The sequence below is a fragment of the Alexandromys fortis genome, unplaced genomic scaffold, assembly GCF_014885135.2.
Source record: "Alexandromys fortis isolate MF-2015 unplaced genomic scaffold, M_Fortis_MF-2015_v1.1 scaffold_46, whole genome shotgun sequence".
Classification (NCBI taxonomy): domain Eukaryota; kingdom Metazoa; phylum Chordata; class Mammalia; order Rodentia; family Cricetidae; genus Alexandromys; species Alexandromys fortis.
In genome coordinates this window covers 11,288,094-11,315,031 of record NW_026067919.1, presented here as the reverse complement: position 1 = coordinate 11,315,031, position 26,938 = coordinate 11,288,094, and the positions used below count along the sequence as shown (strand labels likewise).

Below are 26,938 nucleotides of genomic sequence, written 5' to 3'. Positions count from 1 at the left end.
CTGTATACTTCAGGGACTGCGATGGGATCCCAGTCTTAAGATTCAATCTCTTAGTAGATGAGGAAGAAAACCTGGGGCTCTCCGAAGGAATAAAGAGAAATGGAGTGAAAAGTATTGGAATCAAAAGGTTGAGTCTTGAGAAACAGGCTTCTCCAGTGCCTGGGACGGAGGCAGGAGGGTAGAAAAGGTTAAGACACCTTAGGATGGGGACAGGAAGTAAGAGGGGCTTTTCTAGGGCAGGTCATAGTACCAAGTAAAGAGGAAAGAGTGGGCAGGTAAGAGGAAACTAGCTGGGTATCCCATGAGCCTCAGCAAACAGCCCCTCTCAACATTCTACTCCAAAATATAATGCTATGGTGACATTTGGGAAGCCCAGGCACTAGTCAGTGCTGTTCTCAACAGGGACTGGTCTGAGCTAGAGCAGCCACCGCTCTCCTTCCCATAGGAAGAGACCTTTCTCTTAAGCAAGTACCCCAAAGCATGTTGACATCCATGCCTCATACTGTGAGTCAAGCCAAGCTTCCATCCTCATCAGTCAGGGGTTGAAAAAGATGGGGAGATGGCAGCTCGAATATTCAACTACCAAGGAGAAAGTCTAGGGCCAGTTATCTGGGCCCATCAACTCTACCAGTGCCTTTTCTAGTGCCCCTAGATAAAGTCATATATCAAAATTATTTCATACTAGAGACCCTGAAATTCTTGTAGGTCATAGTTTAGGACCTTGGAAATCCCATGTTCTCAAGTCCTGATGATATGTTTCAAGTGTGACAGGAGGTTTTCTGGTTCAGCCCTATCCTAACTATGTACAAAGTATTGGGTACCAAGGGCAAGGTACTTGGTTGGGGGCCGGAGCCTAACCTGGAAGCTGTGATGACATCAGGTAGGAGGCACAGAGGCAGTGCTCACTGACACAGGCTCTCTGTCCTCCTCATGTTACTGTGACCGTGGTACCTACCTAAAGCTGGGAGGTCACAGCACAGGCTGAGTCTACTCCAGGATTCTTAGTTCCCTGCAGTCAGCAATGCCTAGCACCAAGTTCTGCCATCCCGCCATCTCACCATCATGCCTCAGGTAGTTTGGAAAACCCTTCCCCCGCTGCTGGTAACAGCTGACTTCACGGTGGTGGGACTTAATTAGCACCGTGTTTTATTTCCATTTCTTATTAAATACAGCAGCTGCCGCCACACTGTGTCCTTGCTGGGAACAGGCTGCCTTGCTGGGCACCACCCAGATGAGATCTCATCTTAAGCCTGAGAATATACAGCACTTTTGCTAGAATAGAAACACAGACCAGGGCTAAGGTCTCACAGCAGGGGTGTAGCTTCACAATGACTTGGCTTTCAGGAGGCTCATAGATCCTGGATCGCCACAGACAAGGCTCATGAGAACTATAGAATACTGGGATTGTCATTAAGATAAGGTACCAGCTACTTGCCCTGAACACAGTGGTCCATCCCTCCCTGAGAAGGAGTGAACCATAGAACACATGACCATGTCAAGTCTGGTCACAGTCTACATACATCCCACCTGCTCAGACCACACACAACACCCACATCTACAGTTGGAAGACTGTATCTGAGGGATGGATCCACACTTAAAGTCGAAACCATAGACAGGAAATATTTTAATAGATCATGTCTGTCTCAAGTATATGGACTTTTTCTTCTCACAGTTCACTCAACCATATAGTATCACAACTGCTTATAGGACATTTGTACTGGAGTGGACATTGTAAATAATCTAGAGGTAGTTTAAAGGATATGGGAGGATGTATAGGTTCTATGCAAACACGATGCCCTTTTATCTAAGTCACCTGAGCATCCTCTGATTGCAGTATGGGAGAGTAGTCCTGGAACCAACCTCAGGATAAGCAATTATTCAATATCTTCTAGACTATAAAAATCTATCATTGTATTGACAACTTTGAGTAGAAAGAGAAACACATCAATACTAAAGAGCGTCAATTCTAAAAATGGGCCTAAATGTAGTAGCATTTAACCACAGGGGCGTAAGGCGCCTCTCACAGAGTCAGGACACAGTTCGCTGAAGTCCTGAAACTGTGGAAATCCTGGTGCTGTCCACACACTGGGCCAGCACATGCTCAGTCCGTAGAGCCTGCAGTGTCCCGTGTCAGCCTGTCAGCAGCTCAGCAGGCCACACCAGCTGTGTCACATGAGCACACAGTGTGTGGCAGACAATGTGCTCCGTGGCACACTACTCTGGCACTTCATACCACCGAGCTCTATGCTTAAAAATAGCTACAGGGTAGATACCACGTGATGGGCACTTTGCCACAATGGGAAAGCTTAAACTTTTTAGTGGTGTTTGTAAGGTACTTGGCATCATCTGGAAGTGTGTTCCAGACTAGTGCTGCTATGAAATGGACTTCAGAAGCCGTATCTTACCTTCCAGCTTTATCTCATGGATAAGGAGACCAAATCCAGAGAAATGCAATGGTCTCTTCCACATCAGAGGGCAGAGCCAGGACACAGGACCCTGGGGCCCCAGTGACTCACTCACATTAGCAGGTGAAAGGCAGTCTGCTCAGCTCAGAATGGAGAGCATGCTGACCCTCAAAGCTCAGAGCCCCAGCGTCCTGCAAATGCATGAGGCCTCTCTGCAGGCATCCTGGAACCTCCCACTCTCCAATCTCAAGCCACAGCCAACTTAGAAGTCAAATCCTCTGGTGGGTGAGACCACAAGGAAGGAGACAACTTCACCATGAAGGAGGGCAGAAAAAGTCTCCTGAGAAGAGGCAGGCCTGCCCCTAGGAGGCAGATGAGATGAAACAAAGATGCCAGAACATTCCTTTTGAGATCTGGTGAGGCCCAGGGAGGATTCTCTCACAGATGTTACTCATCCACTGAAGAACTAAGACTGTTGCTGTTTTGTTCTAGGATAAGACAAGAGATGTCTGGTTCTTCAGGGCAGTGATGAGCAACTGGAAATTCACTGGTCCAGAGCAAAGGGTTTACACAGGGAGCCCACGTGATTACAATTTGGATGGACCAATTTATCAAAAGACAAACTTGAGCCAGAAAAAGCTAAGAGTCACACTTGAGATTCCCAGTGCGGTCACACTAACAATTGCTCAGGTGCCTCCTAAATACATAAAAAGTTGGCTCTGGTCATCTCACCCTGGGCTGGACCATCCCAAATAGTTGGAACTAACTAGTTATTATTGAAGCAAACTGGCTACAGAGAGCTCACACTAACCATTAGCATCATTGCCCAGATATTCTTGTGGGCTTCGCAGAACCTGTTTAATCTGGCTCAGTCTGCTCTGGGATGCTTTATTGTAGTCTAGGCTGCTTTAAAGTAGTTTAAGCCAGAGGAGACCAGCTTGGACAAGTTCAGTTCTGCTCAGATCAGATCTGTTGGTCACAGAGGGAAGAGGGGAAGTAGTCATGGCTGACCACCAGAAGTGCCCGGGGCTGGCGTGAGGCTTCCACGCAAACACTAGCGGCTTTCCTTGTTTTCTCATTTGCTCTTCTGAATGATCCAGTGATCTGTGCAAAACAAACCCTCATCTCCAGAGGAACAAACCCTCATTTCCAGAGGTAACATAACACGTGGGATACCTGTATCTATTAAGTGGAAGGTTTGTAAGTCTCATAGCACAGCCTGTCTCCATTCCACTCCATCTCTTCCCTGTGGGGAAAGACCCTTAGCAACAAGTCGAGCTGGGACCTCTGCCTTTACTGCATCTGGCGTGAAGGCCAAAGGGAAGCTGTGAAAGCATCCTGAACATTTGACGGCTTCAGCTCCCTGGCTGGGAAGCAGCAGCAGAATCCATCATTATCATCAACAGCAGTGATCATCATTTCTTGTGGATTAATGAGCAACATCTGGAAGAGGTTCCTGGCATGGGGTAGAGCTCTGGGACCATTCATTCTCCAAACTAAACTTACTTAAGATGCTTGTTGCCTGAGAAAGGCCCAGGGGGAGCACACTTATTATTTCTGAGTGGATTTCCAGAGATACGGGGGTTATACGAAGTCTAGACAAGCCACACAGTCAGGGAAAGGGGGATGTGTGCCAAGAAACAAATGATGTGAGGGGCTCACTCCTTACTGGAGAAGATGCCTGGCCTTGCTTTTCCATTCTTTCCCAGGGATTAGGTGTATGTCAGTGCCAGCTAAGGGTGACTCTTGTCTCTCAGGGTCATGTATTTTGAGTGACCCAAACTCACAGTTTCTGGGACACTAAGACTTCTCTGAGATAAGGCTCACGTGTTAAAGTGAGGTCATGTGTGCTCAGTGGGCTCCTGATCATGAGGCCCATGGCTTTCTCTCATAGGACCATTACAAGTTGGTGATCATGTCAGCCATGAACTCGGTCCCTGCAGTGAGCTCAGCCAGCTGGCTCAGGCTGGGCTACCTGACAGCATTCCACATTTCCACAGCTCTGCCTCTGGATGGGATCCTTGGGTGCAGGATTTCAGGGGAGAGTTTCATGGGAAGGGAGACAAAGCACTCAAAGATCTCTGCACTGTCCCAGTGATGCCCACGAGGGACTCTGACTCTGAAATTCTGCAACCAGGATCCCAGCACTGGCTCATCTCCAGCTCCTCCAGGACTGCCCGATGAAACAACACAGGCGACCCAGATAACTTTGCTCTCAGAGAAGCAGCAGATAATTTTGCAGTGTGTCCTTGCTTAAGTGGAAGTCGCTAACTAACCAGAAGCAGACTTGGTTGGGTATTTGCTTCTCATTTGTGAAACCTGCCAATCCTAGGCTGGCAAGGTAGCCGTTGTTAGCTTATGGATGGGTTCTGAGTTAGCTGGTTTTGTTGTTTGTTTGTTTTTAGTTCAGATAATTGATTTGTTCCATGGAGCCTTTCTTTTGTAGTTAGCACAGATCTGTGCATTTTGATGCTCATTGTCCCTTTTCTTTATTGATCTTTGATGGCGACATTTTTAGTCTTAACAATTTTCACTTTTCTTTTTTTACTCTATCTTCTTTGTATTAAATTTTCACATTTTTTCATAAGAAATTTTCTTATGCCCTGCTCTTTGGGGTATTTTTTTAAAAAAAATAAATTAGGCAGATGTACAAGTATTGAGAATAAAAAGCCGTCTTCCTACAAGTGTAGGCACCAAGTTAAGGTTTGGGTTTTCAGAGAGGAGGCACCCTCCTTACCCAAGCCTGAGACTGTGTGTACATGCCCTTGCATTCAGGAAGAAATGACAGTAGCTCACCTGTAAGGAGCAGAAGGCCTGCGTGAAGGGTGGCATCCGGACCAAGTAGGAAGCAACAATGATGGCTGAGGAGTAGTGGGTGTAGTAATGGCACTGGACGGTCATGTCGCCTACAACAAAAGGACACGCTTGAGGGTGGCTGCCCACCCGAAAGCAGCAGACAGGCTTCCTTGTGCTTGAGAAGAGCATTTTGAAGTGCATTTATTGAAACTCAGGAGGCAAGCAGACGTAAGGAAAAGCACTGAGGCACTACGGCTCAGATGGCATACGAATATGGCAAGGATTGTAAAGGTGATGTATGGATTGCTAAGTTTGAGGACTGAGCTCTAGAGCCGGTCAACGGTGAACTCTATCATTGAAAGGTGGTCAAGTTGCTTAAACTCAGAGTTTCTTTTCTCTGCGCTTTGGGAAGAACTGTGCCAGGCAGAAACACTAGATGAGTGCGGTGTCCCTCCGACTTCCCTACCACCAGATGTGAAGCTGCCAGCTCGCAGCATATTTTTTCCCATCCAGGATGGCCATAAAAATCACCCAGGCTGTGCCTTACTACACACTTTTTTTTTTTAAGATTTCTTTTTTAATTTATGCTTATGGATGTTTTACTTCTATCGAAGTGAATCACATACGTGCACTGCCCACAGGGGCCAGAAGAGGGCATTGGATCCCCTGGAACTGGAGTTACAGAAGGCTTTAAGTAGCCTTGTGGGTGCTGGGAACCAAACTGGAATTCTCTGGAAGAACAGGAAGCGCTCTTAACTGGTGAGCCATCTCTCCAGTCCCCTTAGCTAACAAGGTCTTAGCTAACAATGCTAATGGCTGGATTCAAGAATTCTTTATAAATATAATCACTGGTGGACTGTGTGACCAACCAAGTTACTGATCTTTTCAAGAAGTTGAGAACAGTACTGCACACACTTATGTATACCTGTGCACATTCACACACACACACACACACACACACACACACACACACTCAGCCAAAATTAAGCAAGTATGTACCCACCTTCAATCTTTTCAACTTCTTTAAACCTCTGGGTAAATTTCAACTTCCTTTCCTTGGTCTGAGCCCCCATTGGCTTCGAAAGATCCCGGAAAGTCTTGGGATTTGTCAAGTTCAACATCTAGAAGGCAGATGTGCAGCTGAGTTAACTCCCCCAGTCCCCTGGCGCCCCAGGAGCCACGCTCTTTAGTTTTATGATTCCCTTTATTGGTTTATTGTCATTTGGTCTGAACCCCTGTGGTGATTAGCTAGCTACCTGAAGTTTTATGGCCCTGAAGCCAGTGATCCACAAAGACTTAATAGGGCTGAGATGGGAAGTGAGAGGAGGGAAGATGGGTTCAAGCCGAGCCTGTTCCTAGATGACCCAAATCAGAATGTGACCACCAGGCTCTGAAAGAGACTTTCAAAAGAATTACCATTGCCTGTAAGACTTTTAACTGTTGCCATTACTAAATAGTTTGCTCCAATAGTTCAGGGGCCTGCTTTGAGTCAAACTGATTTTATTGGAAGCTAGAGGTCATGGGACTGGTGGGGGAGGAGGGAGATGAGAGGAACATGTTCATTTTTTTGAGGTCCACTATCTTTTGGACAATTAAAGCATGTAATGCTGGCCCTGTTCCTTGTAGAACCCAGCCACAACAAGCTCAATAGAGGCCCGATTCTCAGTAGTTTACCCTTAGACAATACCTGGTTCCAAGAAAGATCACAAACTGAGACCACCCAGGCACCACCTAGGAACAGACCATTTAAAGAAAATTTCTAATGTTCTAACCATTGTAGACAGGATCACCTGCCAGCACACACCCATCGCTTTTCACCAGGACACCTCTAGACAAATGTCAGCCAATCAGAGATCCTGAATCTTAGAAATCTGTCACCTTAGCTATTATTAAAAACCTAACCCCAGTTGAGATCAGGGCTCTCCTACCATTCCAATACGTTGGACACATGGAGAGTCCGAGTTTGCAAACTTGTGTAAGAATAAAGGCTCTTTGCTTTTACATACAGGACTTGGTTTCCTAGTTAGTTTTGGGGGACTCTGTGATTTGGACATAACACTCCTGACCTTGAGAATTCACCTCAGTGGGGATGGGAAGGACTTCAGTGTCTTCTGAGACTTGCTTTGTGTGTTGGGGGACAGTGGGGACACTAAGTATCCCTGGACTTAGACATTCACAAATCTCTTTTCACAGTCCCTTGATCGAGGGACAGTGCTGTCATAGACAAAAGGGACGCAGCCCCCGCTCAGTGGTCCAGGCAGTGGTTCACAGCTGCCAGAGCTCCAAATTTCCCCAAGTTCCCAGATGTTCGGGAGAAATCCCCCAAGTGCGTGTGTGAGTGTGTGTGAGTGTGTATCTGAGTGTGTGCGTGAATGTGGGCATCTGTGGGTATATGAGTGTGTGTGTGTGCAAGTGTGCGTATGTGTGTGTTGCATGTATGTGGTGTAGGCTTGCAAGTGTCCAGGTGCCCATGCCCACATGTGTGAAGGTGGAGGGTAGAAGAAGGTCTTCATTGAACCAGAGGCTCACGGCTCTGGCAAAGCTGGCTAGCTAACATCTCTGGGATTATAGGACACCCAGCCATGCCCAGCTTTGTACATGGGTGCTAGGGTTCAAACTCAGACACCCATACTTGTGCAGAAAGTGCTCTAATCCACTACACTATCTCTGTGCCCCCCCCCAAATTTCCCAATTTTTAAACACAGGAAAATAATCATAATTTTAAGCACCAGGTATGTGTTAAATAGCAAATGATTACAAACACTGCTTTGCAAGTGTGGTTTGATTCTTGAATTTTGAAGGTTCCTATTTGTAAGGCCTTGGTTTCAGGTGGACCATTAGTGTGAGAAAAAAAACAAGGGGTGGCCCCGTGAGAAGACGTTGCTGCATTCATTGTCTGAATTGGAGATGGGAAGCCACAGGAGACAAAGGCGTCCATCCTCCAAACCCGAGACTCTTCCACATAAGCATCCATAGGCAGAATCGGTCAGGGCGAGTCAGGCTGCTCTGACCCTATGACTCACGAACTTCTGTTTTTCACACACATACTCAACACATCCCCTGATAAACAGAGTATCAGGGCCCAGACCTACTTCACGACCAGGTTGTATACACATACACACACACACACACACCACTCAAATTTTGCTGTGAGGGTTTCCCCCTCCTGACTTCTGCGTGCTGAGATCCAGGAATGGAGGCCAAGAGAGATGAGTGGTCTGATCTTGCCATGAGCCTCCCTGCCCACGGCATGTCTTTTTATTCAGGGGCTGGTGTGGAGCTCAGATTCCACAGACACACTAGGCAGAATGGGTTACTGTCTTTTCCTTTTCATCTCTCTGCCTCAGACCCCTTTTCTTCTCTCTGTACCCATTGATTCTAGGAAGGAAGCCCACGAAGAGGTTCTCTGTGAATTCAGCATCTTCAGTGCTGACCCAGCAGATAGGCTACAGTTTCCTTCAGAGGTGACAGGAAGCGCTCCGAGGCTCATGCCATCCATGTGCTGATTAACATAATCCCACTCGTGGTGATAATCTCACTGGATCTGTGGCAGGAGCCCAGGTAAAGATTGTCATGGCTTCAGGAGAGCCTAGCAGCCTTGAGGCCGAGGGAACTGACGCTCACGGTAAGGCTCTGTGTGCTCATGATAGGGACAGAAAATCCCTGGAGCCCTGGGGCCTATCCTGAAGAATACCTTACCTCTGAGGTGTAGTCAGCAAGGACCCAGGGGAACACAGGATACTGCATGTAGTCGTTGTAGGTCCTTCCAGCCAGGGTGTTGAGGTACATGAGGTATTCAAAATTGCTGAGCTCCCTTTTCTGTCAGAAGAGACAAAAGGGGACAAGTCTAACACATCTGATAGCCATCTGAGGCTATGGGGATCTAACACTGAGGCCCCAACAGGAAGCCTAGACTGCAGGAGAATAAGCAGGTGGCACCTAAGCTCTCTGTCCACATCTTATACAGGAGCCAGCACCATGGCAGGCTAGCACCCGCTGATCTGAGTGTGAAAGGAAGTGAGCATATTTAGGAAGCTATACTAGCCAAAGAAGAAGTAGACCAGCAATCCAAAGCAAAGGGTATGGCTTTCTTTGGGACACTCAAATGCTGACCGAATGCCAGCACAAATGCTGGTGGTGAACTCATTGCTGACCCTCTCACTGTTAGAAAAATGAGCTAAAAGATGGTCGCTACAAAGAAAGGAGTCCTCACTGGTCCGCCTCTGGTGCTCTAGGAAGAGCTTTCCCTGTTTGTCTTTATCAGGGAAACACACAGGGCTCTCCAGCTTAAGAAGAATGTGCACAGACAGAGGTACGGGCTCCATGCAGAAGGATGTGCAGGACTGACCTCTTTGGGGTCTCTTCTGCACTGAGAGCTCCAGACTGTGACTCATTTGTGCTGGAGCCATGCATATCTCCTAAGAAGTGACTTGCATGACACCCCCCTCTCCCCAGCGTGTGCAGGTGTGCACATCCTCAAGGAAGGAAGGATGGATACACATAGAGATTCTATATATCCTCAAAGGATGGATACATAGAGGCACCTATACATCCTCCGCTTCCTACTCCAGTGCCAGAGGCTAATCTTCCATCCCTGAGATCTTGTCAGAGAAAGAGATGGAATTTAGCACATTTAAAACACAAACTTCCTTCTGAAGTACATGGCACAGCTCCTCTTAACAGATCTGGGTCCTTTGTGCTTATGCAGGCTGTCCCCCCGCCACCACTACCACCGGGGAATGGCTATACCTGCCACTTCTGCAGCATGGTCCTGTCGAAGCCCGGGTGTCTCCTGTGGTACAGAAAAACATAGTGTGACCAAATGTTCTAAGACATGACCTTGAATATGGGAGATAGGGCTTCCTGGGGATTTGGGAGGCCAGGGGATTCTGGAAATCCCCAGACTTCCACAAACATGTGACAGCTGTCGGAGGCCAGCCCAGATCAATCATTCTGGGCTCATCTTGCTTACCCTGCCGACTGAGGTTAGTTTTTCACAGCCACCATCACTATACACAGTACACACATTCTAGAACATACTGTTATCAAGTATAACCCAACATGTCTCCAGACCTCATTCACTGTCCCTCCTGGTTCTCATGGCTCCATATGACTTAGCCTCCCTGGCCCCACACATTTTCTTGGATGCCAAATATAAATATGGATGCCATTCGGGAAAAAAATGTGAACATCATGAGGGAAACTATACAACATAGGTCTTCAAGCTACTGCTTGAACCTAAAAAGCTTAATTAATAATTTCTAGTTGTGTTGGCACAGAAAGCATTTTCCCATACATATGTCTGATCAGACATGGTCTCAGGTCACATGCACAAGTTCCCCCACCTCACGTGTTCAACGAGGCTCCTAGAGACACGCTCACATTGCCCTGGGACTATGCCACATGGGTGGGTTTCTAGCTGTGGCACTACTAGGTGAGGAATATTTTGTTCTTTGTTACACCTTGTCAAACCCTTCTCTTACGCTTCTCTGCAACTAAGACACACAGAGCCCTCCCTGGAAGGTGAGAACAGTGGTTGGCCCAGCTCGAAGAGTGGATTGAAAAGTGCATCAAAGCGCAATGTTGAGAAAGGTGTGGGAAAGGAGTCCTGTCCCTTGTCACTCACCAAGACTTGTAAAGCTCGATTCTTGAGCCCCATTGCTGTTCCTTCCTTCCTTTGCCACCTGTTTTCCTTCATGCCATAGCCGTGAGAGTTCTATTACACTCGAGATCAATTCTCTGCTCAAGATACTCCGCTAAGCCCAAACCACATCATATCTCCTCAGACTGCCCATATTTTTGTGAACTTTTCATAAACAGCAACCCCCACACATGCTATCTGTCATGCTAGGCCTTCCAGGACTGCCTCCCTCCCATACTTCAGCTGGAACAGGCCTGGATGTTAACAAGTCCCTGGCAGAGCCTTAAAATTCACAAAGCCTTAAATTCACAAAGATGAGGTAGGTGATAGAGCATTTTCTTTAATTTTGCCTAATACAAAGAGACTAAATGTTGTAACTGTAATTCTTGCCTGATAACTGTTTTGTTATATGTGATTTTACTATGTTGAAGTTAAAACCTTCCTTTTAATTAGAAAAGGGGAGATGACGTGGGATGTCTTTCTGTATTTGTTTGCTCTTTTGGTTAATGAATAAAGCTGTTTTGGCCAATGGCTTAGCAGAGTAAAGCTAGGCATGACATCCAAACAAAGATATGTAGAGAGAGTAGGCAGAGTGGAGGAGACACCATACAGCCGCTAAAGAAGAAAGAGATCCAAACATTACTGGCAAGTCACGAGCCTCACGGTAAAATATAAACTAATAGAAATGGGCTTATTTAAAGAGAGAGCAAGCTAGTAATAGCCTGAGCCATTGGCCAGACTATTGTAACTGACATTAAGCCTCTGAGTGGTTATTCAGGAACAGGCCAGCAGAGAGAAACCGGTGGGGGGGGGGCGGAGGGTGAACGGACCAGCAGGACAGGGATACTGGAACTATACAGCACCTCACCATCTTCCCATTAGAGCCCCACCACTGCAGCATCTGCCATAAGCACCCATCCCTCTGCATTCAGTTTTTTTCCTTGATAGATTTTGTACAAGGGAGCAACTCCCAGGCTAGAATTCACCTCTTCTATATGGTCCATTTTTCTCCAGGAAAACCACCAACACCCTGGGGGCAGAGCATTCTCAGGTTTACTGACCTAGCAGCAGAGCCTTGTGTGAAGCCTCTTTTGATTGGGTTCTATCTCTGACCCTGCTCTCACCCCTTCACCTGCCTTCACCTCCTCCTGGAGGACAGTTTCATTGAGGGCTGTAAAAGGGGGCAGAGACAGTGAGGGGTTGTTACTTGGAACCCTCAGGAACATTCCAGAGCCATAAGCTCGGGACCTGATGTGCTGAAGCCCTTCTAAGCTTACTTTTTATTTTAGAATATGAAAGAAGAGTGAGAATTTGGGGTAAAATTTGGTCTTTCAGAGTTCAGGAAATAGAGGAGCCTCTGCCATCTTTTCTTTCAGAAAACATTCTAGAACTCTGCTGGCCTTTGTGAGGTTTCTCTCAAGTGGAATGATGCTAGAGAAAAGAAGGCCTTCCCTAGTCCACAGCCCCAGATCACCGGCTATGAGCTCCAAGGAAGGTCCACCGCTCCTGCTCCCATCGTAGAAGAACACCATTACCAATGGTGATAAGACATCTAGCCAAAAGTGAGTTCTCCTTTTAAACATATTATTTCTCAATAATATATCGGAAAAATAAGTCTATCTCTTGAAATAGTCCATGGCACTGTTATGCATACCTGGTGATTGATAAAAACCATTTCTTCAATTGATAAAACTGCACTGTCCATCATAATAAGATGTGTTTGGGAGTAAATACGATGTCAGATGTGGCTCCTGACTTTCTAAAGCCGTCCTGAGTTTCAGGAGAGGCGGTGATGGGAAGACATTTGGCTTCGGAGATGAGAAAGCCTGGACTCACAGTCACTCTGCCCCATTTGACTAAGATATATTGTCACCCAGACCATCTGAACCTTTCTTAGCTTGTACTTCCTAAACACTAGTTGGACTTACATAGGAGTGTGGTGATCAAATTTGAGCATCAGTGTGGATAACGCTGGAGCAGGAGTGGGTCCAGCATCCCCCATGGATGTGATGGTAACAGATACTGGCATTCGTCAAGAATGGTGGCTTGACTGTTTTATGCTCCAGAAGGAAGAGGAGTGTGGTGGCCAGAGTGGGACCTGCTTTCTGATAAAGACCTGCTCCGTTCTGCCCATCCCTTCTAGGTGATTCTGGAATAATGTATAACCTGTTCTTTCAACCCAGTTGGCTCCCACAGTTCACTGGGAGTCTGAATGGAGTTACTAGGCATGAGTCTGGGCCCCTGGGCAGCTTGAAACTGAGTTTAGAAGAACAGAAGTTCTCAGTTGAAGCTGTTAAAGATGAGAGAGTATGACCTTGTCTAGGCTGAGGGTGGTGTAGCTTGGTCCCCACAGAAGACAGCCCATCTATCACCTCTCCATCTCTAGGCATCAATATTCACTTTCTTCTGGATGACTTTCAAAGATGAAAGAGCAATGTCTCATGAGTTGCATGTTGGATCCACTTCAAATTCTCCCTTCTTTATTCTGAAGGGATTTCCAACGGGGCTTTCTCCATTTGTGATCACATGTTACCTTGGGAGCCTTCCAGACCCCAAGGGCCATATAGATCAATGTTGTTTCATGGCTATGCTTAGACTCTGCTGGCCTGGGATAGGCCCACCAGATCAGCATCCCAACAGCACTTGGAAGCCAATCTTCTGGAAGGGTGAATGGTACCCCAGCTGTATTCCAAGAACTTACATCTCCTTAGAGGGCTCCACAGAGCTCCCTAGAATTGGGCCTTCAAAGGTGGTGGTTAGTTCCCAGAACAAGCTTTCTGCCATTTACTTGACTGCCTGGAATCTATATCGTCTCCTCCCAGGAGGGAACCTGGAGTCTCCTCCCAAGCTTCAACCCTAGGTCTAGTCCCAACTTGGAAGATATTCAAGGAGAGCCCAAAGTTTAACATGGGCTCCTGCCTCAAAGAAAAAACATCTTCATGCCCAACTCCTTCTATGCTGTTTTGTCTTTTAGAAAACAGTTGGAAAGACACGATAGGATGGGTTAGCAGGGAGCTGGGAGATCCGATAGGATGGGTTAACAGGGGGCTGGGAGATCTGATTCTCAATCATCTAGAAAAAAAAAGCCAATTCACAATGATTTACTAATTTCAGCAACTGGAACTATATCTCTATATCTCTGCTGGTGGGTTTGTTGTGTGCCTCAGGACAGGGGAGCCTGTGTCCTGCCCAGTTCTTAGCCTGGTAAGGTTCTCTGTGCCAAATGATGCTAGGGACAGTGTCTACCATGAGCAGTCACCTACCAAGAAGCCAAAAGGCTGGCATTGGAAATCTAATTCCCAAGTTGTCTTGTTGTTTGAACCCCAGAAGCAAATTCAGGTTAACCTGAACCCCAGTTTTCATATTCAGGTAACAGATCAATAGAAATCAATGAGGAGAACTCAGCATAGTGGTTCATGCATGTAGACCTGCCATGGGGAAGGCAGAGGCAAGAAGATCACAGAATTTGAGGCTATCCTGGGCTACAGAGTTAGATTTAGATTCTGCAAAAAAAAAAAAAAAAAAAAAAAAAAGAAAAGAAGAAAGAAAAAAGAAAAAAAAATCCACAAGAAGACATTTTTTTTTCAGACTAGAGACCTTTGCTCTGATTAATGGATCTTTCTCTCACGGCTTCTCTGCTCCCTCCTGAGCCCTCCTTAGCACACACACCTTGCATACAGTTCTAGACTTAATGATAGGATGTCATGGCTGTCTGGCCTGCTCCAGATCACAGGGATGTCTCACCTATTGTCTGATTTCCCACTACATCCCACTTCCTCATCATAAGCGAAGGCAATGCCTATTTCACTGTATCTACTACATCTATCTGCCAGAGTTTCCCTTTCCGTAAGAATTTACGTATCAGTACTTTAAAGATGTTTTTCTTTATATATATTCTTTTATGTAAAATTATTGATTTTCTGTCTTCATTTATCTTAAATTCATGACTTATTTATTTATTTATTATGTATACAATATTCTGTCTGTGTGTATGTCTGCAGGCCAGAAGAGGGCACCAGACCTCATTACAGATGGTTGTGAGCCACCATGTGGTTGCCGGGAATTGAACTCAGGACCTTTGGAAGAGCAGGCAATGCTCTTAACCACTGAGCCATCTCTCCAGCCCCCAAAATTTCATGACTTTTAAATTATGTTTTCTTACTTAAGTATTCATGTATGTATGTATGTATGCATGTATGTATGTATTCAGATTATAAATATACCATGCAGTAAAATTTTGAGTATTTTAAATTTTTCTAATTGTATTTGTAATTCAGTTAAATCATTTATTGTGTAGATTCAATAAAGCATTTAATATTACCTTTATCTTTAGGCTAAAATATAAAATAGTAGTATCATGACATCAAGATCTTTACTTAATAGTGAATTTTTATTTTTAAATTAAAATTAGTTCAGTTTGCTTCTCTATACAAAATTTTTCATTGTTAGGATCAATTACATAGCAATTTAAAAATATTTTACTTAATTGCTAGCCATTCTATTTGTTTTCTAAATCATGTTCAGTTAGAGGAATTAACACTATAATAATAATTTTATTTCTCCATGTCATTCCTACAATGTCATTTTCTTACTTGCAGAATGATGCTAATACTTGTCGTTTGACTGATTTTCTTAAATACAAGAAATTTGATCTAAAGCAGAGGTTCTTAACCTGTGGGTCACAACCCCTTTGGGGTCAAAAACCCTTTCACAGGGATCGCCTAAGACCATCAGGAAACACAGCTATTTACATTACGATTCATGACAGTAGCAAAGTTACAGTAGCTATGGAAATAATTTTATGGTTGGAGATCACTACAACACAAGGAACTGTATTAAAGGGTGGCAGCCTTAGGAAGGTTGAGAATCACTGAGCTAAAGGAAAACACAAGTTGTCAAACAAAGCCAATACACAGGCAGGTATTTGAACTGCAGCTGTGCTCCCGGCTGGTGTCAATGTGACATCATCCAGGTCAGGCTTGACTTAGTGCATTAGTTCAAGATACAGATCCCAGCGACAGTACAGCAACGTTGGCTGAGAACAGCTACCAGACGGAAAGTGGTTGTATGCTTGTGTGACCTCATGAGCACTTTGCTCCAATCCGGTGAAACAAAGTTACAAGAGAAGTCAATAAATTCAAGTAAATAAACATTGAAAGGACAGCCCTCCCCCAACAGAAGAGCAGGAAAACCCACACATACATGGGAAATAAGAAGGAACTCGAAAGATAGCTCGTGGGGCTGAAGGCTACTGAAGATGGCTTCCCTTAAAGGGTGCCATGTGGACTGTTCAGTGTTGCTGGGGCTGTTGCCATGGAAAGTCTCTTCCTTGGAAACTCTCACCACCCTCTGCTTGAAGCTGGGGAAAACACACAGAGATCAAGTTTCCTCTCCCTGGGAGACTAGTAAATGACCTCAGCCTTTGCCTTTGCCTTTCCCTGTATAGGCTGGGTCAAGAGTATGCTAATTAACTCCAAGTCCCAAGACCCTTGTTGCCTGGTGACAAAGTTGCACAGTGGAGGAGCACCAGGAGGAAAGGCAGGTAAGGTTTGCTCCCTGGTGGCCCGTGCCTGCTCATCTGCCTCAAAACGGCTTCTCTCTGCTCTCAGTAAATAGCTCGCAAATGCCGGCTCTCAAGGCTGCCTCCTTACAGAGCCCAGACACCAGCTAATGCATTATTTAGGGAAGGAGGCCACACACCCTGAGCCCTGGCCAGGACAAACAGCTAGCTGGGGATACAGGCCGGTTTTCAGGTGTCTGGAGCCATGGGCTAGCTTGGCGAGGGAGACACGGAGCCACACTTTGGTTCTTCCTAAAAGCTGGGTCTCTCTGGGCATGTGTTGCTGGCCCAGGGCAGGCGGAGGCAACATGCAGGCTGGGAAAGCGCAAGAGACTTATACAAAGTCACATACAGAAAGGAGCGGAGCAATGACTGGTGCAGGTAAGAAAGATACATTGTCCTAGGGTTTGAGTGTCAGCCTCCAGAAGGGAGGGGCTGAGAAAGCCGCCTTGTCCCTCAGAGTCCTGGAGTGCCCAAGCTTGTCTATTGGCTCGTCAATGCTAGCTTCTCCGTGGGTCTCCACAGGGTCTCTTGGGACTGGGATGGGGAGAACTTCATACACTGCCCCCTTCTGTTGGCAGAGTGGCCGAAAAGGGAAAGCCAGGTGATCTTTCCAGGTACCTTTTCCTGTGCCTACCGACCCCAAGGTGCGTAAGTGAAGCGGCCCCTCATCCTGGCAGGTGACCCACTGCGATAGCCACCTCAGTTTATCACCAGTTTGATCCACTGCCAACTGTTTCTCAGCTCTCTCTCAGTCTCAGGTAACAAGACTTGTCTAATACCGTGGCTAGGTGTGTGAGGCACTCATGCCTTTAAGCCACGAGGATAGACCTTGGCCTGAGCAGGAAAAGCATTTCCGCATCACTTAGTTAAGCTCCCTCCAGCTCCTAGAGAAGGTAATGAATGCATCAGGAGTTTGCCTGCTGGCTCAGAAAGCCAAATGCATTGCAGTTCACTGTAAAGTCAAACTTCTATTGGCAATCAGAAGCTAGGTTCAAAGCACGAGGAAACAAAGGACGCGGGCTCTAAGTTAGTAGTGTGTGACTACTACTAAGTTAGTAGTGTGTGATAAAGGGCAGGCTGTCAAGCCTGGAGGTTTCTTCCTGTCTCCTCAGCAGCCAGTTATTCCTAGCTAGACTCAGGCAGGCCTGCTCCTAAGCAGGTACCCACCTCTCACACATACTAAGTATCCTTTGTGCCACATGCCTTTTGCACCCTGAGATCTTTCCACCGCCTGTAAATGTAAAGAAATTCAGTCTAGGAAAGCGTGACTCATTCCCAAAGTCCCATCTTAGCAGGAAGTGGGTAGCCACAGCCTTAGTCCTCCACCTCTCTCTTCCATGTGCCCGGCCCCGTCCACATTCTGTTCTTCCCTTGTCTCCATCTCTTCGTTCTCTTTTCTTCAGGATGCTCCCACAACTCCCTTACCAGCCCAGACTTCCCCCAGCTCTCAGGACATCTGTCGTGGAGTCACCCCTCTCCCTGGACTCTTCTTCCTCCAGTCTTCTCATGTCATGTCTCCTAAGCACTTCAAATAACAGGGCAAATGCCACCTTCCTAGAGGGGACTTCTCAGCCCCCTCTGAGATTAGCCATCCCCATACACCAATATCTGCAGCCTAACTCCAGCCCTCTCTTTTCCACAATCACTTCTCTCTTCTGCATAGCATTTACACCATTGGAAATGGCCCTGGGTTTCTTGACCTGATTGCTCAGCAAGTGGGAAATTCATGAAAACCATAACACTGTCTGCCTTAGTCATTCACTTCCTGTCTCCTGACCTGACCTATAGCACAGCCCCAATAAAAACCGATGCAGGGATGGATGAACAAATGAATGAATGAGTGAATGATTTGCTTGCACTATAGAGAACTCTAGAGATTAAAAGCAGTAAAGACACCTTTAAATTGATTTTATATTCTTGCATTGCTGGTGATAGTAACAGTGTGCGTTTAAAAGTTGCAGTGGTTTCATTCGGGAGTCTGCAAAGACTGTTTCCCAAACCTACACCTGACATAACAGACCAATGATAGTGTCCATGGTTGCTGGTGGGAGGAAGAAGATGATGAATGGCACTGCCAGGTTAATAGTTCATAGGAGCTAGCATCACTGAGTACCCACCATAGTCCTTGGCATATACAAATCACTGTATTTCCTTTCTACCTTCGTTATTTTCCTTCCTTTCTTCCTTCCTTCCTTCCTTCCTTCCTTTCTTTCTCCCTCCCTCCCTCCCTCCCTCCCTCCCTCCCTCCCTTCCTTCCTTTCTTTCTTTTTAACAAATTACAGCTTACTGATGTATTTTGCAGATAGGCAAACTGATTCCACACATGTTACATGGCCAGAGCTGACAATGACAGTTCCTGTTGTCCTGCGCCACAGTGCTCTCATATACACCTGGAAAGGGACAGACCACATGACCCCGTATGTGAGAGATCTGAGGAGTTGCCCTCACTAAACACAGCAGTGATAGTTGACATGAGTCTTGGTAACAGTCATGTCTGTCCAAAGTCAGCAGGAAGGGCCACTCATATGCCTAACATCTTAATAGTCTTGCTCTTACACACACACAGAGAGACACACACACACAGATACACATACATACACACACATGCACACACAAATACATGCCCACGCAGATACACATTTTAAACAGAGTAGAAAAGTGACCAAAATTCGTGGAACATGAAAAAAAAATGTCACATTTGTGAGTGTATGTGAACTTTTCCATATACATTGCAGAGAATCCAGAAACTGCCGACGGCAGTACTGTACTCTCCAGAGTGTATGATTGTTGCTGCTGGCTGTTTTTTTCCATTGCTACTTCTGTGTGTGTGTGTGTGTGTGTGTGTGTGTGTGTGTGTGTGTACTTATAAGAGCACTGGGCTCATATGGACATTTAATACTTTCTTGCTAACATATCTTAAACATCTTCACTTTTGAGACAAAAGGGTTTTGCTTTGTTTTATATTTGATTCATTCTGTGACCATACAGTAATTATCCACCAATCATCTTTTATTTGACATTTTAGCTGCTTTTAACTATTTCGTATGCAGGAGTTCTATCTTTGTTTCCTAAAGAGGGGATCTTAGAAACAGCTCCCTCCATTCCCAAGGGCTGGGTGCATCTCTCCTGTTTTCTGCACCATCTCTTCACTCCATCCCCATCGGCCATCTCTCCTTCTGGATTGTTTCTCCTTCTCTTCTAGGTTTAACTCCGTTAAACCAGCTCCAGCTGTAGTGCTGCCAAGCCCTCCCAGAATGCTCACTGCTGTAGCCACATACACTACCATAGGGCTGGAGAGGTGGCTCTTTGATTAGGCGCACTTGCTCCCAGAGGACCCAAGGGTGGTTCCTAGCACCCATGTAGGGTAGGTCAACCACCTGGAACTCCAGTCTAAGGGATCCAACACCCACTTCTGGCCTCCATCACCATATGTCTCACACACACACACAAATTTAAAAATCTATAACTAAAAAAAAAATAACCCAAAGTATTTCTGACCCCAAGAGTGCCACACGCAAGGCTGGCCATTGCTTTCAGTGATCAACCAACACTTGAGTGCCTGAGTCTCCTTCCACCCACAAAACTGAAAAAATATTGTGTTCCAGGAATCATTTTAACATGGATAGAAAAACAATGAATCAAGTTAGTTATACAGGGCCAAGATGTGTTGGGGCACAAACAGAAGTGCATGTGTTGCAGGCCCCACGTGACATGAGCCCTGCGCAGCTCCATGTGTCCTCTTGTCTTCCAGGATGGAGAGAAGCGTAGGTGACAGGGATGGCTGTCATAGCACATCAGTGACTCTCAGCCTGTGGGCTGTGACTCTTGAGGGCGAGGACCAAAGGGGTTTGCACATCAGATATCCTGCATATCAGATACTTCCATTATCACTCATAACAGCAGCAAAACTACAGTTATGAGGTAGCAATGACATAATTTTATAGTTGGGGGTCACCACAGCATGAGGGACTCTATTAAAGGGTCACAGCCTTTGGAAGGTCAGGAACCACTGTGGTACACGGGGGTGTCAGGCTGCAGTTTGTAGGGGATTTCTACTCAGCATGGGCCCACTATGGGCAGTTTCTAGCCCACTGTGCACGCCCGTCTCCCCACTCCTCACAAGGCTACCTGCTCTTCCCTTGTATCTCGGCACCCCTCCCTCTGTGGTATCTATTACCAGCATAAAGCTCATGAGGCTCAGAAGGTTGTCCAGCTTCGCGTGGAGGATGTGCGGGGACCACGTGGTTAGCATCATGGTCTGACAGCTCTGGACATTTACCCTCTCTACTATGCTGCTTCTCTGAACCCCAGTTCTCTGCTTTGCAAGGGGAGGGGTGACTGTAGCAAAAAAAAAAATGGAAGCAATGCCTGCTTGCAAGAGCAGACCTCGAAACCCCATTAGAAGCTACCAGGCTGACATGAGCCCTTTGTCCTCTGCTTGTGTTCAGGCTGGGTTGCGTGTTTGGAACATGTGGTTGATGAACAAGGCCTTTCTAGTCTGTTAAACTAATAATCTTAAAATTTTATTTTAATTGTAAGGCACCTATTCCCTTTTGTTCCTTTAACAAATCCAATTAAAACAGAGTACATTCAGAATTACAAAATAGATGCTATTAAACCAATAAGAAATCATAATCTTTCGTTATGGGGCCATGTGACCCCTGGGGAACTTTTGCTCCAAATAAAAGTTGAATTCTTATTACCCACCAGGGGGAAGAGGACAGTTTGACAGATAGTGCTTCCAGGCAGTACGTATGCCAAGCCACAATGGTGCAGAGAGAGAAGTAAATAATGCGAGGGTGGGCAGGGCTGCAAACACAGAAGGTCCCAGCAAAAATCCTCAGACCAGCATTATCATATTAACCAGATAACTGCCGAATCAACGGTCACCCCATGTAGAGAGTGTAGACGCTGCGATTCTTCAGGCTGGGAGGAGCTGGGACAGGATAGAAGGAGATTCCTCCTCTACAAATCTAAAACAGAATGGTTGGCTTTTCATGTGAGCTAGTGTGGAAAAGAGCAGCCAGTACTCTCTAGAGCAAAAGTATGGCTGCTTAGGCAGGAACAGGGAATGATGTTAGCTCAGGCCAGGCTGGGTGAGAATCTTGTCTCTTTACAGCCTCGGCTTATTCAGTATAAAAAGATGCTCACACTAAGTCAGCTCCATGGCTACTGAAAGGGCTGAAGGACAAAATCCCTGTCTTCATCATTGCCCACATAAGCAAACAAGCAAGCACACATATTTATTGAGCTGCTGTATGACTTCTTTGTGTATGACTTCTAAACGCCCCTTTCTCCTCTCTCTCATTTGATTTTAAGAGTAAAACTACCACATCAAGGCCATTAAACACTACTAAAATTTATACTTTGTATATATCTAGATGATAGATAGATAGATACATACATACATACATACATACATATCTATGAAGTGATTAAAGGGTCAGCCTAAATGGCTTCTACAATTCCCGTCTTCATATGTTCCCTTCAGAAGTTCAGCGGGATATGTGCATAGCTGACCCACTCAGAATCTTAGGCCAAACTTCCTATCTATATAGTTGGCAAAGAGCTCATTCCCTTCAAACAGTTCTCATATCAAGATAGGTAACATTCGTATGTACCATAGCCAGTATCTGGTCACCTAGAATCTGGAGACCCTAACACTCCTGGTTCCCACTGTCATGGAACCCGCTATTAAGAATTCACCTTCTTGGGTTGGGGCACGGTCTTAATATTATGCTGCAGAAGGTTGGACAGGATTCCAGTCTGGTAGTACTAGGACTGCAGAATGTCTTCCTCATTTTGGAGGGAGTGGAAGCCAGCACTGTGACCCCCATGGGAGACATTTACCACCACTGTAGCACAGGTAAAGGAGGCTGAGGGGCAGGAAGCAGATTGTAGTGGAAGTCTGTTTATAAATTCTAAACCTTCTAGGTTTGACTTTGCCTGTGGCTTGTGTAACCTGGGGCAAGCCACTTGACTATTGTGAGTCTAAACTCTATTTCTTTAATAAATCGGGTTGATCTCTGGTAGAATGGTATAGGGACCGGAGATGTATGAGAGCCCAGCAGCATGTTCACAGCGAGGACCTTAGCCCATCTCACTTCGTCAACAATGGCACACAACTCTGGACAGCTGGCAGCATTCCACAAGAGACATCGGAAAACGCTGAGATCACGACCCTGTAAGATTCCATCCACTGTCTACTCTCTCCAAAGCAGGGGCAGTTAGCCGAAAGCGTGGAGCATTTAACAGCTACACTCCCATAACACTCCGAATAACACCATGAAACAAACAGCACACAGTTCCTGGTCCAGAACGGGTGCCGGACAAGCAGTAATCCTTTCTCCCAGCCCAGACTGTGCCTAAGTCAGGAATCAGTGCTGACCTGGGGGAGAGCTGTAAGGACTTCCAGACACTTGGTCTCCACAAAGGGGACTCAGGGACTTTTGTCTTTGCCTCCCAAGTGACTCTTCATAGGACACTAAAGCCCTTCCTTGGAGTGAGCAGCACCTGTTTGGGGGAATGATAGGAAGCCATACGGGCAACCACAAAAGCAGGTGAGCCAGTTCATTCCCTGCCCAGTAAATGGGATGGGCAAAAGAACAAATGTAGTTTCAAGGATGCTCAGTCTGGGACGATTAACCCTGAAATTTCTTGACTTCCAGGTGGGGGCAAAAGTAACAACTTCTCAGCATCATACTTGGAAAGTTTTTTTCTTTTTATTTTAAATTGTGTTATTTTCCTAGTCTAGTAGTGTGACACATGAACCCCTCTCTCAGTGGCGGGCAGCTCCCACAGCACTCTGCAGGTGCTGTGTTGCTAAGTTGGGCTGTTTGGAAGATTGGGTCGAGTCCATGCATTGTTCTCACAAGTGAGGAGGGGTCGTCAGGGTATAACATTATACTGCATTGAGATTTAGCTGTACTTAGGGGTTAACGGATTTCTCAGGGAAGTTCTCATCACTGCCTAAGAGAGCCCACAAGCCAAGGGTATTTCTTAATTATCATCCATGTGACATGAAGTTTCCCCAAAACACGGGCTAAAAAACAGTGGTACTTTGGCAAATCCAGTTCGATTATGTTCTATCCTACGTCTAAGACATCAGTCAAAGAATGAAGTAATTATTGTGATTCTATGCTAGGAAGTTATTCAGACATATTAAACCTGTGAAAACAGTCAGTGTTACTTAAAAATGAAGTCCAAGACTCAGGAGTGTGAAGCACCAGACACATGCTAGCATTATTATGATTGCAAGGCGCTTAGAGCTGAAGGCATTTGCAAATGTTTGATGGTATTAAAATATAGGTTGCCATTACATTTTTAATTTAGATATCCATGGGGTGTCCTTCCATGCTGTTTCATTCACAATGACTAGATAGAAAAATTATTCAGAAATTAAAATCAGACCAACTGGCCCACTTACCCCCAAGTATAAAACACAGATGTAGAGGACAAAAAAAAATAGGACTTCCTTGGAGCCCTCTCATACTGGGCTTTCCAGTCTTCGCATGTGCAACAGGACCCCCTCCATCCATAGATCCCCTCGTCCACAACCCATCCGTCTGTCTGCTGTATTTATGTATGTTCTTCCTTGTGTGGGCTGGCCACGCTATGATATTTGAAGACTTCCATGAACTGATAAGAACAAATCTAGTTAATGTTTTGATCATCTGCTAATGAAAGATCATTAACGATCTGAGTTAATGATCAAAGACCATCTGCTTTACTCTTCTACCTTCACCGCTTCCTCTCCTTTTCCACGGGTGGGCAGGCCTGGCTTTAAACAGAAAAGTGACAGGGGATAGGTCCCTGATTTCTCTGCCTCTGAAACAGAACTCATAGCCCTGCCCAATTCCAGTGGCCCTAAGCAGCTTCGGGGATCAGAAGTGTCTTTATTGGCACAGTGTAGTAGGCTGCCTACAACTGATGATTCCAGCCAGCGAACGGTGGCCTTGAGGAGAGCATTAATAAAAGGGGAGAGGGTCCTGATGTTCCCACGTGGCTTGATCTGTCTGGGGATCCAGACTCACTAGGGAGGTGGCAAAGTGCATTAGGCCAGTCAGCCCCCACTCTGCCTTAAGCTGATTGATGGGTAGGCTCAGAGCCAAAGGGCCCATTGGAGAGAGGCTCCTTAATGGACCAGTTCTATAGCCCGTCCCCAGCGGCTCCCTTGCCCCCACTACTCAGACCTGGGAAGGCTTCTTCCCACGGCATGGGTGGGCTGTGGGGGCAGGTTTAGCTGGCCTGACTGGATCCCAGTCTGCTGGAAGCATCCTGTCTTGTCTCAGAGGCTTCAAACTCATGCTTGAATTTATCTTAAGGGGAAGAAAACCAAATGGCAGCCAACCTTTGAATATGCAGGGCAGTCTGGTGGCCAGATTTCACTAATTCTGGATTTTAACTATTTAAACTAGGGTGTGAGTTCATGAACAGTGTGTGTCGTTCAGAGGCTTGATACCAGGTAGGCCCCCATGCACTCAATCAAGGAGTAAACAGATGGATTCAGGCAAGAATAAGCAAAGGAACTTGATTTAAATCAGTCTCAAAGGACTAAGAAGGCCTTCAGACAAAGGCAATTTTATTTACTGCTTGTTCAGGCCCCACGCTACAGCTGCCAAGCAAAATACAGCCCTACGCAGGATTTGAGATGTTCGAATTAACACTCTCTCTTGTTCATCCAGAACTCAAGTTTCACTAGTGACTCTTGATTTTATTTGCAATGTCTGGGCACTCTGTGAGAGGCACTGATGAACAGAAGGTTATGAGTATATAGGTTTTCTTGCGCTGAATTTATCTGTTTGGTGAACTCAAGTGCAGAACAGTTTCTCTGACATGCCTCCCGTGAACACCTCTACCTGTGTTCACAGCAACGTTCAGATACTGCACATCGGCCTGCTCTTAAGGGACAGAATGGAACTGTTGTGGACACACACACACACACACACAATATCCTCGAGAGCCAACCTAGTCTGAACAAGCAGGCACAGAGAGATAGTCACAGAGATTGACCATGGAGTTACAATTAGTTTTTAAGTTCAAAATGTAGCTACATAGCATCTCCCCTTTGGGGAGGCAAACCTCTGAACTTTAAATACATACAGACTCATGTAACCGTCCCCAAAGCACGTCCAGAAAAACTATCCCCAGAACACTCAGCCACACCGCTTCCTGGGAATCTATTGTCCCCAGCCCATAGCCCCTGCCCTGGTGAATCTGTTTCCTGCAGGTACATAGATGGATTCATTCATCATGCAGACGGTTCCAGTGTCTGCTTCTTGACAACAGTGTGCTCTTAGGAGTCACCTAGGCTATTGCACACATGAATAAACATGTTCTTTACGGATATTTGAAATGCATTTTTATTTTCACTGATACATCATAACTGTACGCATTTATAGGATGAGATGTGGCATTTCAGTGCACACATACAAAACCTAACAATCAGACAGAGATGATAAACATAGCCACCTCCTTTATGCTCTGCAACATTTTAGTGTAAGGGCTCCATCTCCTGAAGGTCTCACCTGCCCTGTGGGGCAGTTATGAACGCGGCACTGATAGACACAGGAGTAAGCTTTCATATGAACAGAAGCTTTTCTTGTCCTAAGTACCTGGGGGAGGATGAAACAGCCGATGATGAGAGTGTGGCTAATTTGTAAGAAATCGCCCAACTGTTCCAGGGGCCGCCCTGTGGTGCATTCCACGAGGGGCTGCACGGCCTCCCTCCATTGTCTATTATTGGTTTTCACTACAGATCTTTTTCCTCTGGTCTGGATTCCAGGCCTCTTTGCCTATGTAGCTTACAAATATTTCCCTCCATTCTTTGAGTTATCTTTTTATGCTTAATGGCTTGTCCACAGGGCAAAATTTTTAATTTTTCAAGCCCATTTTTTTTTAACATTATCTTTTAGAGGAATGAACTTCTGCCAAACTAGAGGTTATAAGTTTTTTCTCCAGTTTCTTTTAAAAGTTTTATGGCTTATATTTGTATCCATGATCCACTTTATGTGTGAATGACCAATCAATCAACACCATTTATTGAAAAGTTTATTTTTCTACTGAAGTTTTGTCAGAACGCAGTTGACTGTGTTGGCTACATCTGTGCAGATCTGCTTTCTGGGCAGTGTCTTATGTCTGGGCGGTAGTCTATGTATCTGCCCCTCGACTGATAACACATGTTAATTACATGGGAAGTTTTAAAATTGTTTTAAATGAATCCTCCTTCAGTGTTTTCCATTTTTAAAATTTGCTCTTTACTTCTAGTTCCTTTATCTTTCAACATTTCAGAATTTCAAAGTTTTAGACATTCTTATGCATAGAAACATGAAAAATCTATACATACATAGATATATATGTATAAATCTTGTTGAAAGTTCAAGTGGAATCATGTTATTTCGACCAATTTCAGGAGAAGTAGCTTAACGATATTGGGTTGTCTAACTCATACATGCTATGGTTTCCTATGAAGAATATTTTTCTTAAGTCATTATTTCATAATTTTCATCATAGAAATCCTCATTAGTATATATA

The 26,938-nt window shown here is 45.5% G+C and overlaps 2 protein-coding genes across 7 annotated transcripts in view; one reads left to right on the top strand and one right to left on the bottom strand.

Annotated features, from left to right (window-relative positions):
- The window catches only part of Wdfy4 (WDFY family member 4), a 222,821-nt gene that overhangs the window by 22,106 nt on the left and 173,777 nt on the right, over window positions 1-26,938 (bottom strand). For all 5 annotated transcript variants that reach the window (XM_050140691.1, XM_050140690.1, XM_050140692.1 and 2 more), the window contains 4 exons: window positions 9,951-9,993; window positions 8,901-9,020; window positions 6,205-6,322; window positions 5,202-5,311 (listed from right to left, as the gene is read on the bottom strand). In XM_050140691.1, the coding sequence (XP_049996648.1) occupies window positions 5,202-5,311; window positions 6,205-6,322; window positions 8,901-9,020; window positions 9,951-9,993 (391 nt within the window). The remainder of the gene's footprint in view (window positions 1-5,201; window positions 5,312-6,204; window positions 6,323-8,900; window positions 9,021-9,950; window positions 9,994-26,938) is intronic.
- Window positions 16,420-26,938, top strand: part of Lrrc18 (leucine rich repeat containing 18) — an 18,994-nt gene continuing 8,475 nt past the window's right edge. Inside the window, exon 1 of one of the 2 annotated variants that reach the window (XM_050140695.1) lies at window positions 16,420-16,783. The gene's annotated coding sequence lies outside the window, so the exon portion shown is untranslated. Of the gene's footprint in view, window positions 16,784-16,875; window positions 17,050-26,938 lie in introns of those variants that run through there. The other variant, XM_050140696.1, reaches the window with a different exon arrangement.